The sequence below is a fragment of the Oryzias melastigma genome, linkage group LG8 (genome assembly GCF_002922805.2).
Source record: "Oryzias melastigma strain HK-1 linkage group LG8, ASM292280v2, whole genome shotgun sequence".
NCBI classification, from domain to species: Eukaryota; Metazoa; Chordata; class Actinopteri; order Beloniformes; family Adrianichthyidae; genus Oryzias; species Oryzias melastigma.
In genome coordinates, this window is record NC_050519.1 from 12,521,735 (window position 1) to 12,535,246 (window position 13,512).

At 44.4% G+C, this 13,512-nt stretch overlaps 1 protein-coding gene across 1 annotated transcript in view; it reads left to right on the forward strand.

Moving 5' to 3' along the window:
* LOC112146471 (axin-2) overlaps window positions 1-8,560 on the forward strand; it is a 13,358-nt gene extending 4,798 nt beyond the window's left edge. The window contains exons 4-11 of the mRNA XM_024272311.2: window positions 830-932; window positions 2,656-2,793; window positions 2,865-3,391; window positions 3,479-3,652; window positions 3,741-3,956; window positions 4,039-4,164; window positions 4,693-4,854; window positions 7,404-8,560. Of these exons, the coding sequence (XP_024128079.1) occupies window positions 830-932; window positions 2,656-2,793; window positions 2,865-3,391; window positions 3,479-3,652; window positions 3,741-3,956; window positions 4,039-4,164; window positions 4,693-4,854; window positions 7,404-7,530 (1,573 nt within the window). The 3' untranslated portion in view covers window positions 7,531-8,560. The remainder of the gene's footprint in view (window positions 1-829; window positions 933-2,655; window positions 2,794-2,864; window positions 3,392-3,478; window positions 3,653-3,740; window positions 3,957-4,038; window positions 4,165-4,692; window positions 4,855-7,403) is intronic.
* Window positions 8,561-13,512: the final 4,952 nt, after the last annotated feature.

Below are 13,512 nucleotides of genomic sequence, written 5' to 3' on the forward strand. Positions count from 1 at the left end.
ATATCTTATTTATGGATTTGCTTGGACGCTGGGGAATGTAGCTGCGCAGACTTCAAACATTACCTTATCTTACAAACCAGCCTTTTGATGTGCGGAGATCAGAGGCTGGCTGCGGCAGCGCTTGCCAAATGAAGATTGGGAGTGTAGTGTAGAGAGGGAGGGGGGGGCGGTGTATCTCATGCGAATGACTGTGGTGTTTCAAAGCAAAAGTGGAAAAGTGCTCCTCAGTTAGGCTAGGTCACAAGGAAGCGGCTGTTTTGCACGATAGAAAAGACAATATTTGAAAACCGTCGAGTACTTTAGTTGGTGCAGAAGAGTTTGATTTTTGTAATTATTCCCTTCCTTGGGAACATTTAACGAGGTAAACTTGCACCCTTGGGGGGAGTGTAGAGCATTCATTTATGGTAAAAGGTATAATTAGTAGCTAATGCTACTAATTTTCTCAGCTTCACACAAACTTTAGAATGGGGGCTGGTAAAGCTGACCCCACTTTATAAGCTATTAAATTTGGAGCAGTGTGTTTGTGTGGTGTTAACAGGAAGTGACCAGCAGAGCGCACAGTGTTGTGCTGGAAGCCACAGCTGAAAATGAGTGTCATTTCTAGGGCAATCTGAAGCCCCTATCAGCGACACACATACAAACCAGAACCTCCGTCACCTCCCAGAACCGACTTTAGGTTAAACCTGAAAGACGTGAATCAAAATGGACCCACTTGGAGTGTTTGATCTGTCCCGTCGGCTAACAAGCTTCTTCCTGAACGACTGTGTGGTCTTTAATGATCTCACTGATTGGGCAATTGACCTTTCGCGTTGTGTCTGCACGCCTCCAGAGACGGCATCCCTCCATACAAGCTGGGTACCAAGAAGCAGCTGCAGAAGGAGATGCAGCGCAACATGAGGATGAACAGCCAAGTTTCGCTGCCTGCTTTCCCTGTAAGTATATATATATATATATATATAAAAAATCACATACATGCAGAACTGCACATTGGCATGTTCAGAAGTCTTTTTAAGCTCGGTCCCACGGTGCAATTTCCATACCACCCTCCGTTCTGGATCTCTCTTGCTTCTATGAATAGTGCAGTGCAAACTGTATTTGGCATTCGCAATTCAACAACACCAGCAAAGATCTGAAGAATATCCTCCCACTCAGACATGCATATACACACACACACAGTTACACACATGCAAACACCAGCTCCTTCACTACCTTTGGTGTCACCTACACCCCCATTAGGGTTCCTTGAAGTCTGCGGGAGACGGGGAGGTCTCTAAGCTGTTTATCGCCACAGCGCTCGGAACACACCAGGGTTTTTCTTCCCCGCCGATGCTGTAAATATGGAGAGCAGAGAGAGATGAGGAAGATCTCTGCAGCTTTATCCCGAGGGCTCTGAAATCAGCCTGCTTCCCGAACAAAAACACAAAGATACTCGCACGCACACGTGCGCGCACACGCGCCGCTTTGATCCGCAGATGAATGGAGCAGACGCACAGGGAAGTGACAACTTCCAACAGAGCTGGCCCCCTTTTTCCTCCACAGCTTTGCCACCACCACCCCCCTCCCCACACTCACACAGAAATGCTCAGGCAGCCCCCCCCCCCTTTCCCCTGAAAGCGAAGAGTCTGAGCGCGTCATGTGAGCTCCCTGCAGGTCAAAGGGGACGAGGTGGCCGAGGTCTCTGGAGAAACTAACTTCAGGGTGAGAGGAGAGTCGAAAGCAAGAGAACAGTTCAAAAAAGACTAAAGAATCCGTAGATTTTAAACATAAAGATTCCAACTGAATCTGGATATTTATTTATTTATTTGCTTTTATTTTTGTTTTTTTTCCTCCTCTTTTTGTCAGATTTTTTTCTTTTTTTTTTTGGCTAGGCCTGCCATTCCCAGGATGCACCAGCCCCAGGCAGCATCAAACAGCCCTCTTTTTCATCACTTTTTCTTCCCTTTATCACGACTACAAAGAAACTTGGGAAGTTGAGGAGGGTGGAGGGAGGGAGGGGGGGATCAAGGAAGACCCGTTGCAAAAAAAAAATAAAATGCTAATATTTTAAGATGGATGTGAATGCACTTATACTGTCACAATACTGTAATTTGAAGGAACCCAGTATGTGACAAGGTGAAGGAATAAATTACCTCAACCTTTCTGATCTCCCATCCTATTTTAGCTCCTTTATCTCTGTCTTTTCTTCATTTTTTCTAGTTTATCCTGTGAGCACACATCTTTGCATCTCAACTTCTCCCATGTCTTTTTTTTTTCCTTTTTAAATCCCTCATCCTATCCTCTGCAGAGTTCTCTTCCACCCCCTGTTGATATGTGGCTTTTATTCCTAGATGTAAAGCCACTGCTTCCCATCAATCTATCCCTCCTTCCACCACCCTATCCTCCCCTACTGGGTGTTTGATATTTGACGAGGAAGCCTTTGAAGTGGGCTGACTTTAAAGAGGCCTGCTGATGATGACAGGGGGAACCAGCCGATGCCGAGCCCAGCACGACCGTAAACCGGGCCTGCTGAATCTTAAAACAACCCCGTAGCCCTGGGTGCCAGTCAGAGTGCCCTGATCATTACTGCCAATGCCTCGATGTTATGTGTGTGTGTTTTGGTGAGGGGGTGGCTTGAAAAGTGGTCTAACTTCTAATGCTTGTCCTCTTCCCCCAAAGCGCACCCAATGTCCTCCCAAGGAGATGATCCCCATGAAGCCGGCGGAGTTTGCGGCTCTCCTCATTTCTCGCTTGGAAAGTCTGAAGGAGCAGGAAAACGGGAGCTCTCCGAAACAAAGGCTGCAGCAGATTCAGGAGGTTGGTGAAGCTGCTTTTCAGAAGTGGATTCATCAGGATAGGAGGTTGAATGTCGTTCTTGTTTGTGGCAGGAGGAGGAAAGAGAAGAGACGGAGATCGATGGGAGTGCTCCACAGCTATCCCCGCATCCTTTGACACTCCTCTCCGGCTCCTCCGAGGAAGATCCCCAGGCAATCCTCGACGAACATCTTTCCCGGGTTTTGAAGACCCCCGGCTGTCAGTCTCCCACCATGATCCGACACTCACCCTGCTCCAGCTCTCCCGAGCACCGGGCCTTCGCCTGTGGAGGCTTTGGCGTCAAGGCTCTGCTGAGGGCTGGGCCCTCCCCTTCGTCGGTCTTGAGTCCCGATCAAGGAGCGTTCACTCTGGCCGTGGGACCCAACAGGACTCTCATTAGCAAGCAGAGCACCAAGCACATCCACCACCACTACATCCACCATCACACCAGTCCCAAGTCGAAAGAGCAGATCGAGAGGGAGGCGGCCCTGCGGGTGCACGGCATGTGCTCCGGCAGCGGAGAACCTCGAGCAGCTTACCCGCGCAGTCGCAGCCTGGGCAGGGAGATGTGTGGGGCCCCCTCAACGGACAGCAGCATGGGGTGAGAGTTCTTTCTCTCTAGATTCTGTTTCCTCTAACTTCTTTAACCAGATAAAATAATAATAATAAAAAAATCTGCTCCTTTCAGGCGTTCAAGCTCGCTTTCGAGACACATGTGTCGCTCGGGTGGGGAGGACGGTTTCCCAGACAGATTTTCGGATGACTGTGGGCCCTTACTCCCCAGCGACACAACAGACCCCACCCAGAACGTGTTGCAGTGGATTATGGAAAGTAAAAGACAGAGCAGGCACAAGACTCACAGGTGAGGTTCGCTCAGGTGCTTCACATCTCCTTATTTCTTTTTTCTGAGTTCCATGTGGTTAAGACACGCCTCCTGTTTTTCCTCGCAGTACGCAAAACACCAAGAAGACCTTTGGGGGCTCATCGGCTCAGACGCACACATGGGGTGGAGGAGGAAGCTGCGCTCACCTGAGGAACCACCAACCAGCTCAGCCCTTCATACAGGACCCCGCCATGCCCCCGCTGCCCCCTCCCAACACTTTGGCCCAGCTGGAAGAGGCCCGCCGCCGGCTGGAGGAGGTGTCCACCAAACCATCCAAGCAAAGGTACAGAAGCAGTCTGCGCTCACGGACGTTTTGGTTTCTGATCACGTCTGAGAACTTTCCTTTTTTTCCTCTCTCTTTCAAGGCCAGTAATCCAGCGAGAGAAAAACCACCAAGTATCTGTCCAGGGAGGGGGCACCGTCCCTCTGTTTGTAGCCAGTCCCAACCCGGCCGTCCTCAACTCCAGCGGCTTCAGTCTCCAGTCAGAAGAGTACGATTCTCCTAGCTTCCTCCTCTCTGCTCCTCACTTCCGTGTACTTAGACTCTTTTATGTCTTCTACCTCGTCACCTGTCCTGCAAACTATGCATCACTCATGTTCACAAACATGACGGAGTTCATATGAAGCTTTGCGCACATTTTCTCTCCATTTGTGTGCTTCTTCTTGTGGATTCACCTTTTCCTATCACTTCTATTGGCTGCTCTTCAGTGATTCTGCAGGATGAGTGCAGCTGACAGAGCTCCTCTGAAATGGGCCTACAAAGGCTTGGACACGGCTGAAGGGGAATCAATAACACTGTACCCCCGTCTCTGCGCTCAGAACGCACACTCTTCCCAATCGGCTGAGGGTCGCACGCTCTGAACTTCAAATCAAGCTCTGTCATCTCTGCTCTCGTCCTGAAGCCATAATTTCTCTCCTGTTGAGGCTTTTCTGCTTCTCATTTCATCATTTCTTTGTAAGAAGCTTTTTTTTTTTTCTTTTCTCTTTTCCTCACACATTGCCTCTGTGTGTCCTGACAGGTGTAAAAAGGGCTTAGGAAACCCTGCCAGGAGCAGCGGGGGGGAGACGGTGGTGACGTATTTCTTCTGTGGTGAGGAGATTCCTTACCGGAGAACCATGAAGAGCCACAGTCTCACCTTGGGTCACTTTAAGGAGCAGCTTCGGAAAAGGGGCAGCTACAGGTACGTAGCTATAGCTGACACTCAGCACACCGGGCATGTGACGTGTGGTCAAGAACATGCTAAATGATTTATTTAGCCTACGGTGTCACAGAGAAAAAATATGGTGCTTGAAAATTAATAGTCGGAAGTCCCTCCCCCTACCGGAGCCAGCCACTAAAGACATCTTTTGCGTCCAAAATCATTGGCTGGAACCTCCCCACTTTTTAGGCTTTCCACAACTGCTTACGTGATCAGCTGGTTCACGGAGAGAAAAAAACGGCATTTCAGCAGCTTTTTCTCTGGAGGTAAACGAGTGTAGTTACAAATGGGAACGCTTGTTAATATTGACTTAAAAGAAATAAAACAATTAACGTTCTCTGTCCCATGTGAAGCTCATGTTGCACACCAAACTGTTGGACAGTAACAAATTATTTGCATTTAAAAGCTGATAGTTCTGAGAAGTTTTTAAAATATAATTTTTGAAAGGGTTTCCTAAAGTTGCGAAATTTACGCTTCCGGCTAGAGATTGTTTCTGGCCCCATCTTGCATGTGACCCCTCCATGGCGTTGACATTGAACAAGCAGGGAGGGGCTTCTCTTTTTTTTTTTTCTTTCTCAATGTTTACTAGCCACCTAGTAAACAGTTGGAAGAGGCTTGGTGCGAAATGTGATACAAATCTTTCACAGCACTCTTCTGATATAATTCCTGTCAGGCACAAACTGCAATTACCAATTTCTCCTCTATGATCAATTTTCAAACAGTAAATTAAGAGTCTATAAGTCACTACCTGATTCCACTTGATTGACGTGTGTCTTTTACAGAGTCGTAGAAACTTGCATAGCTACGTGTGAACATGAGAGTATGGAACACAGAACTTCAACGTTCATTACGTATCTTTAGAGATGCGACTTAATGCATTTTTTCTTCTATAAAGTATACAAGATAAAGGCAGAGTGGATGTTTTCTCCATGTGTTCTCTAAGTTTTTTGTGTTTACAGTTTTGTGTGCCTTTTCTATGTACTTGCAATAAAGCAAGAAGAGGACAAAAGGGGGGCGGGGGGTGCAGGGGTTAGAGGGAGAGTCTGAACTGCAGCGATTTGGTCCCATCTGGTATTGATTTCCATGCTAAGGCATACTTAATACACCCGGCTTTGAAGCCCCAGCCTCTTTCATTTCAACCAACAAAGACTCGCACAAATGGCCAGCGTGCAAATTCTTCACTGATGCTATCAACGGGCCCCACCACCCCTTCCTCAAAGGGCCAGCGCTTGTGTTGAATGCGGCACAGTGTTTACACATGTTGTAATCATTTTATGGATATTTTTGAAAGGCAGATTGTTAAACGCCAGATCCGCTTGTACGGTGGGAGGGAAAGGCGGCGTGGCCTCGACGTGTGCTTGCAGAGAGATTTCCCTTTGATTGTTGCCGTCCGGCGGGCGTTTAACGGAAGAGATCAAACCTTTATTGTTCCGACTGACAAAGCACGGCTCGGATGTTGTGTTAATAATGGTATCAGAACTCTGAGGAAACCCGTACAGATGCGGGACTCGTTTTTGGATCAACAAATGTGACGGGCCACTTAGCCCCGTGTTCCCCACATCTGTCCGCCCCCCCGCCCCTTTTTCTGCTCGTCTTCTTTTTCCTCTTTGGCTCCCGGCCGCGGTTCCCGTGTCATACCATCCACATTTTTTGGCCGGTGCGCTGCACAGCGCTTTAATAGCAGCCAGAGAATGTGTGGAGTTGGGTCATTTCAGCATGGCAGCGGTTCAACAAAGAACAGTACCGCTGGCCCCTGCCAGAGAATATTGGTGCCAGATGTCAGTGCAAGCGGAGAGAAAACGGGAGAAAGGAGGGGGGGGGGCAGAATCCAGCCACATAAAACATGTTCCAGTGGAAATTCAGGCTCTTTTCTGTCTCTTAGCGAAAAACATCATTGCCCTTTGAAGATTAGACGACCAGAGCTCATGGTTTCTTTGGACATTTTTTCATCCTTTTGAGATGAAACGGGATCAAACTGATACCAGGAAGTTATGTTTAATTTCACTTTTGTTCTCTACTGTATCCCCTATTCTGGAATTCCCTATATATATTTCCTTCAAGAACTTTTTTCATCCTAAAAACCACACAAAAGCTCACAAACAAACAAACGCAGGCATTCCAGTCGCTCCACACACAGAGGTAATGGAGCCATTTTTTCCATTACATACTTAATGAGTGGATTCCCAGACCCTGCTAACCAAGCCACCCCTGCTGCTTTCTCTTCCTCCTAAATGAGGATCGGAGGGGTTGGGGGGTTGCATCATTATGCCCCAGTGAAGTCATGGCTGACGAGAAGCCCCTCCTTCAAATTTAGTTCTGAAACTCAAATAAATCTCCAGTCAGCTGGGCTTCCTATTAACCCAAGCCAGCGCTGGTGGCATCAGCTGGGGCGGAGGGACGTGGTGTTCTTTGGTTTCCCCTAAATTGAGAAAGACGAGTTGAAGAGAGCTCTTTCTGTTAACGTACAGAAATGTTAAAAGGTTAATGTTTATAGTAGATCTCATTCATGGCGTTTGGTTTCTCTGCTGCAGGTACTACTTCAAGAAAGCCAGCGACGAATTCGAGTGCGGCGCCGTGTTCGAGGAGGTGTCTGACGACAGCTCCCTGCTGCCCACCTACGAGGGCAAGATCCTGGGAAAGGTGGAGAGGATGGAGTGACTCCAGGTTTTGAAGGAAAAAGCCGACTAACTGGAGTGGAAGCGACTGTTTGGGACTGTTGAGCCGACAGCCACCTCAAAGTGAAGAAAATCTGACGGACTCGAACCCTCCTCCCGCTTATCGCGTTTCGGTCGGGACTCTAGGTGAATGACCACTTCGGGTGAAATGCAGACTGACCTGACCCCTGCCTGTGCCTGTGTCCGACCACGGACACGGGCTAGCACATCAGTAGTTTGTATATGCAGACATACGTGTAGATTGCATTGTATTGTTATTCCTATAATGCTCTGTAAAGATTTCTATTGCTATTTATTGGAAATATCCCAATCCCAGATCCTCTTATTACCATGGACAAGCTGCTTGGAGAAACTTCTCACTTATGTTTGACCCCTCCCCTTAAATGATGAGCTGTCTTAAACACAGAAAATGACACATTTACTACTGCAGTTCTAGTTGTATGAAGAAAACTAAAAATATTCTAAATATTTGGATTCATTTTCTGGACCTTTGTCCAGCTAGCCTTGATCTGTTGCGTCTCAGTGCCTTTGTTTTGTGGCGCAGGCATCGCACAAATAGCCTAGAAACGTGTACCAGGAGGACCCCCGTCTAAGAAACCCCCATGATGTGTTTACACCCATTTAACTATTTACCAACAAAAAGCTCTATAATGTGCTCCCTGTGAGTGTGTGTCGGTGTGTGTGTGTTTTAAGTCAGGTCAGTCTGTGTGTGAGTTCTGCACTGAGCTGCAGAGAAAAGATGGTGATTGTTTTTAATACACTGTACATAGTGTTTCCATTGAGTACAGTAGCTGTGCCTACATGGTTTGATGCCGTGTTTCACCCAGTTTTCAGGGTCTTATCAATCCCTTGGTTTAACAAGGGGGGGGGCTGTATGTGGAAAAGATATTTTTATGCCTTTTAGAATGCATCACGTTTCTGTTTAATTATATTTTTTTGATGGCTTCCTCAGCTCCACGTGTAAACTGTAAAGTATGCGTCCCATAGAGCTCAGTTGAGAAGATGCCTCGGTACTTTAATTATTGTAATTATAAAGAGATGTAGCCTTTATTAAAATGTTCTATTTTTCAAATGAGCACTTTTTTTCCTGTTGTTTTTGTGTGTGTGTTCTCACTTTAATTGTTGGGGGGGGGAGAGTGGTGTTTGGATGCACCACCCAAACCCTGCTGTGCAGAGTGCATCTCTTTGGGTCCTGTGAGTAATTTCCGACAGATTTGCATCCATTATCGGCTCTTAATGCGCTCCCTGTTGGAAATTAAAGCGAGCAGCATTAATTTGGCCACTAGAGCTTCTGTTGTTTGAGGAAAATTGGGGGGTAGGGGGAGCAAAGTGTCTGCTAATGAAATGTACAGTTTGTCATGAGTACGTTTGGACTGTTTAGTTAATCAAAGCATTTAGCTAGAACTGAATACCAGTATTGGTTTCTATAAGCTGATGCAAAAGATTAAATATAAATTCATTGATGTATATATATTAAAAAAGCAAGAATGGTGTTAAAATTAGGACATCATCGACTGTATGAGAGAACTGGACCGAGCAAGTGTGACATCACCCATAGAAATTGGTTAAATCCAGCTCCAAAAAAAGTAGTACATTGATGGTTTCTACGGCAACCACTCTCACCAATCAGAAGTGAAAGTCTGCACTCCTACTACTTGAAAGAGAGATTGGGAAAATCTGTAAATTGAATGTTCAATGAGCAACCACCTTCTTTTATAGAGGCATCTGATTGGCCAATTTATATCTTCATAACTTGCACATATCAAAAAAAAAAAGATTTTTTTTTTAGCAAAAACATTAAAAAAGTAGCAAAACCAGAATAGTTATTCTGAAATAATAAATAAAAGTCTATGGAATTTTGCCTTCTTCCTGTTTGGAACATGAGGAGAGTCCAGTTCATATGTACAGTCAATGATCAGAACCGGCTTCTTCAAGAGCTCAGATGTTAATTGAAGCACAGCTTCCTGCATCATTTCTTCATTAGACGAGCAGGTTAAAGGAGGTGGAGCTGCATCAAAGATGTGCATCCTCCTGCTGTGACACACACAGCATGAAGTGACAGAGGAACAAACCACTTCAAGCTGTAGAAACTAAAAAAAGTTTGTCAAATACATAAATTCAAATAGACTTTTAGCATGTCATATTCAGCCAAGATCTCTGGAGCAAATGGGTTTTACAGGTTTAACTAAATGACTCAAATCTGTGTGAAATCACAACATTTCAAGTTTACAATGTACAGATATAAAAAATAAACCCTCACTTTAAGTATATACAAAGTTTTACTTATAACACACTTAAATGTACTACTTTTGCTAAAAACAAACTGTCCAGAACCTAAAGGTGCAAATTATTACTCAGATTATTAAGTTTTACTGGAACCTGTTTGTAGTTTTTTGTAGAATTACTGCTTTCATTCGGTATTTGCAGCTTAAGCTGTACATTTTTTTAAGGTACTGCACTAAAAATGTACATTTTGAATGAAAGTATGCAGGTAGTTGGACACTCCTGTCCTCCGCTCCTCTTTCATATTTTCATAGTTTAGAGGTTCGCCTTTCATATTGAAAGGGCATCGCGATATTGTTAAAATACCATTTTCCGCCTTTCATCAGCAAAGGTCAGCGCATACACTTGAAGGCCATCCTTTGGATTCTTTGGAGGTAAAGTAGAGGCTCTCACACAGCGCCGCTCCTCTGTCAGACCCTCTTTTTTTGTGCGCAGGGAGCTATTTTAGCTGGGGGGTCATCTTTGGGAAGAATGCTCAGGGTTACCGCGGCTATTCAGGGTTCTTTAAAGTCCCCGTATAAGTGAGTATTAAGATTTGTGGGCGTTTAAAGGTTTGATCGTGCACTTTGAGGGGCGTCGGGTTGCATGGAAATGTATTTTCTGCATTAAAAACGCTTCCTAAAGCAAGCTCTGGTCCTCCAACCTTCTCATAACTTAAGGAATCAGCTGTGGACTGTAATGAATTGGCAAGACGCCGTGCCAGACTGTCACCTCCTCCCACAGATGTCCACTTATCTCCCTGTTATTGTTTCCCCTGATGATGTCCAAGGCCGACTCCCCGTCCCTCCCACACAGACGGAGATCAAAGCCTCCGACTGTGAACACAGGCAGAGGAAATGCACAGCACCACCTAAATGAGTAATGATATATGTAAAGTGATTTTGATCGTCTGCGGATAGACGGATCGGACTGCATGTAAAGTTTCCAGCCAAAGAACAGCTGATTGCAAACTTTGCTCACGAGTGTCACCACAAACCTCAGCCATCCCCACCACAGACGGGCAAAAGAGACTGAGACCCCCAATTTTGGGTCCTGAAACCCTTCATTTGTGCTCCGGATCCGTCGGACAAGTTGTTCCGCAGAAGTCATGGATCCAGACACCCGTGCGACTGCGGTCAACCAGGAGGCTCGACTGAACGCTGGTCAGGCGCCGTTGAGGAGGCTGATCTCTGCCCCATGTGACCACTTGTGGGATGTAATCCAACTCGATCCAATTCTCTCAACTATTACAGATGTTTTCAAACACGAACATCTCAACAAGAATTTAGTATTTCAGAGAAAATTTGTTTTTGTGAAAATTAAAAATCATTTATAAGGCCCAACATTTCACGCTCGAGTTTCTGGAGGATGCTGTGGGAAATGATGAGGACTAGAGGTTCAACACCCACTTATAAACCTCTGAGCACTAAAATATTGTCCTCTGTGACACAAGGGATGTCCCGCTCAGGAATCCCACATGCTATAATTGATTTAAAATCTCTCTTTGTAAAGTGGGGGAGCTCCATTGTACACCTTGTACCAAATTTCACTTTGTGTGCAGAAAAGCTGCAGGTCAGCCATTGTGCTCTGGAATGATGGAGGCATGTTTTTTAAGGAGATTGTGGTGCCGGGGTACACAGAGTGCATGTGAAGTTTTATGGTTAACCACATGTGTTTGCAAGTCTTCTCCTTTTTTTCCCAGGAAAAAAGGGTTGTGGGGAGCGTGAGCATGAGGACGGGGCGGAGGCTGGGAAGTCGGGTTTAAGAGATAAAGAATTAAAGAACCCAGACTGGAACATGTGGTTCTTGTTTGGGGCGCAGCATGGAGAGATGGTCTGGCTTCTCTTAGCGCTGCATGCACAACCCGAGCGTCCCATTGATTATCAAGCATCGTGGATGCCTCTCGTGCCCCCTGGACATGAACCAAAAACAGATTAACACAGCAGGAGCACAACAAATTAGCAGCACGCTCGTCAGAAAACTGAAAGTTGAGCCTTTTGTTTCATCCAATGAAAAGGACACAACGTATCAGCTGACCGGCTGATTTTGTCTCCGTAAAATGACATCTCTGATACCCCGGATAGGATTTCTTGTTTGTTGTAAAAAACGTGTGGGAAAAATTAACATGATGCCTGTGGTTCTGGCTGGAATGCGATGTGTGTGATGCAGTGAAGTTCGAACCTCAGAGAGGAGAGTCAAACACAGAGGAGAAGTCTTCAGTCAGCACACTGCAGAAAACTCCTATAGAATAAACTAGAGGGCACAGCAAAGAGAAAAATAGAAAAATCAAATATGCTTGAAATGTTTTGGATGCAATATTTTGTTCCAAAATTAAAACAAACAAAAAAAAAACTTTTATTTTTTGGTTCACTGAAAGGTTTTTTTAGGGCTCTGTATCCTTAAACCATTCCAACAGGGGAAGCTTAATGTATTTTTAAACATGAAGGAAAGGAAAAAGTCTATGTTAAGTCATGGACATATTCACACTTTTTTGGTGGACTTAACACTGTTTTTACTGGGAAAACATCAAAAATGACCTCCAAAGAGTCGTGAATATTCTATACAGACTTGATTACATTTAAATTTTGATTCATACCTATGTGTGTGTATATACATATATATGTATATTTATATGATTAGGAATTAAGGGTGTTTATTGGAAGAATCTGACAATACGATGTGTATCGCAATATGCGTCTTACGATACGTATCGTGATATATCCCAAGATTGTACTAGAACATTTTTTCTTATTTTTCTTAAAGTAGGACTTTGCAAAAAAACTCCACCTGGACATTAATACACCTTTAATGGGAATAAAATGGTAAAATTAATTTTATTTAATGATCACGTTAAGAACTGGAACTGTATCTCATTTACTAGTTGCTTTTACCCGAGCAAATACATTTGTTCTTATAATAGTGTCTGACTTTTACAACAAAGAAATTTGTTCAGTATAAGAAAAAAAAATAGAATTAAATAATTTTAACCAATTAGGTTCTAAAAGTGTGATTTAGGAAAAAAAAATTCCAACATTGCTAAACGATTGTTGTTTCGGTCGTGGTATGGAGCTGCTCAAAGAGTAGGGGAAAAAAAACAAAAACCAGAAACTGCAGTTTGCCAGAAACCAATTTTTAATTTCTTGATTGATCTTATACCTTTTGCCACATAATCTGCTTGATTAATTTTCAATACATGAATATTTTTTCTTCCCTAACCGATACTGTTGTTACTCGAGTATCTTTTACATCCCTATCAAAAAGGTTCAGTGTGCTGTGCAGCCAGCTAGTGGTTGGGGGTTTAAGTGGAACAAAACAGTAAGAACTACGTCTGCTCATAAATAATAAATTAATTATCATCTTGTCGGGATTTTAGATTGATATCGCTAAATGAAATATCACAATATATCGCAAAATTGATTTTCACTCGTTTGTTTTGCTTTGTTCTAAGTATGTAAAAGGGGTAGAAAAATAAGTTTTATTCCGTGTGTTCCCTTTCCTGGGTATAAGACTTTGTGTAAGATCTTTTGTGTGACATTAGAATCTAAGTCTGTCAGGCATCAGTGATGTGAGAAAAAGGAGCTGCAGAGTGAGGTGAAGTGGAAGTTTGAACTGTAAAACTCCTGCTGGTCTGCCTGGGAAAGGAATGGAGCATACATGTGAGCATGCATGTGAGTATTTTTGATCAGAAGACTGTTCCAGTGCA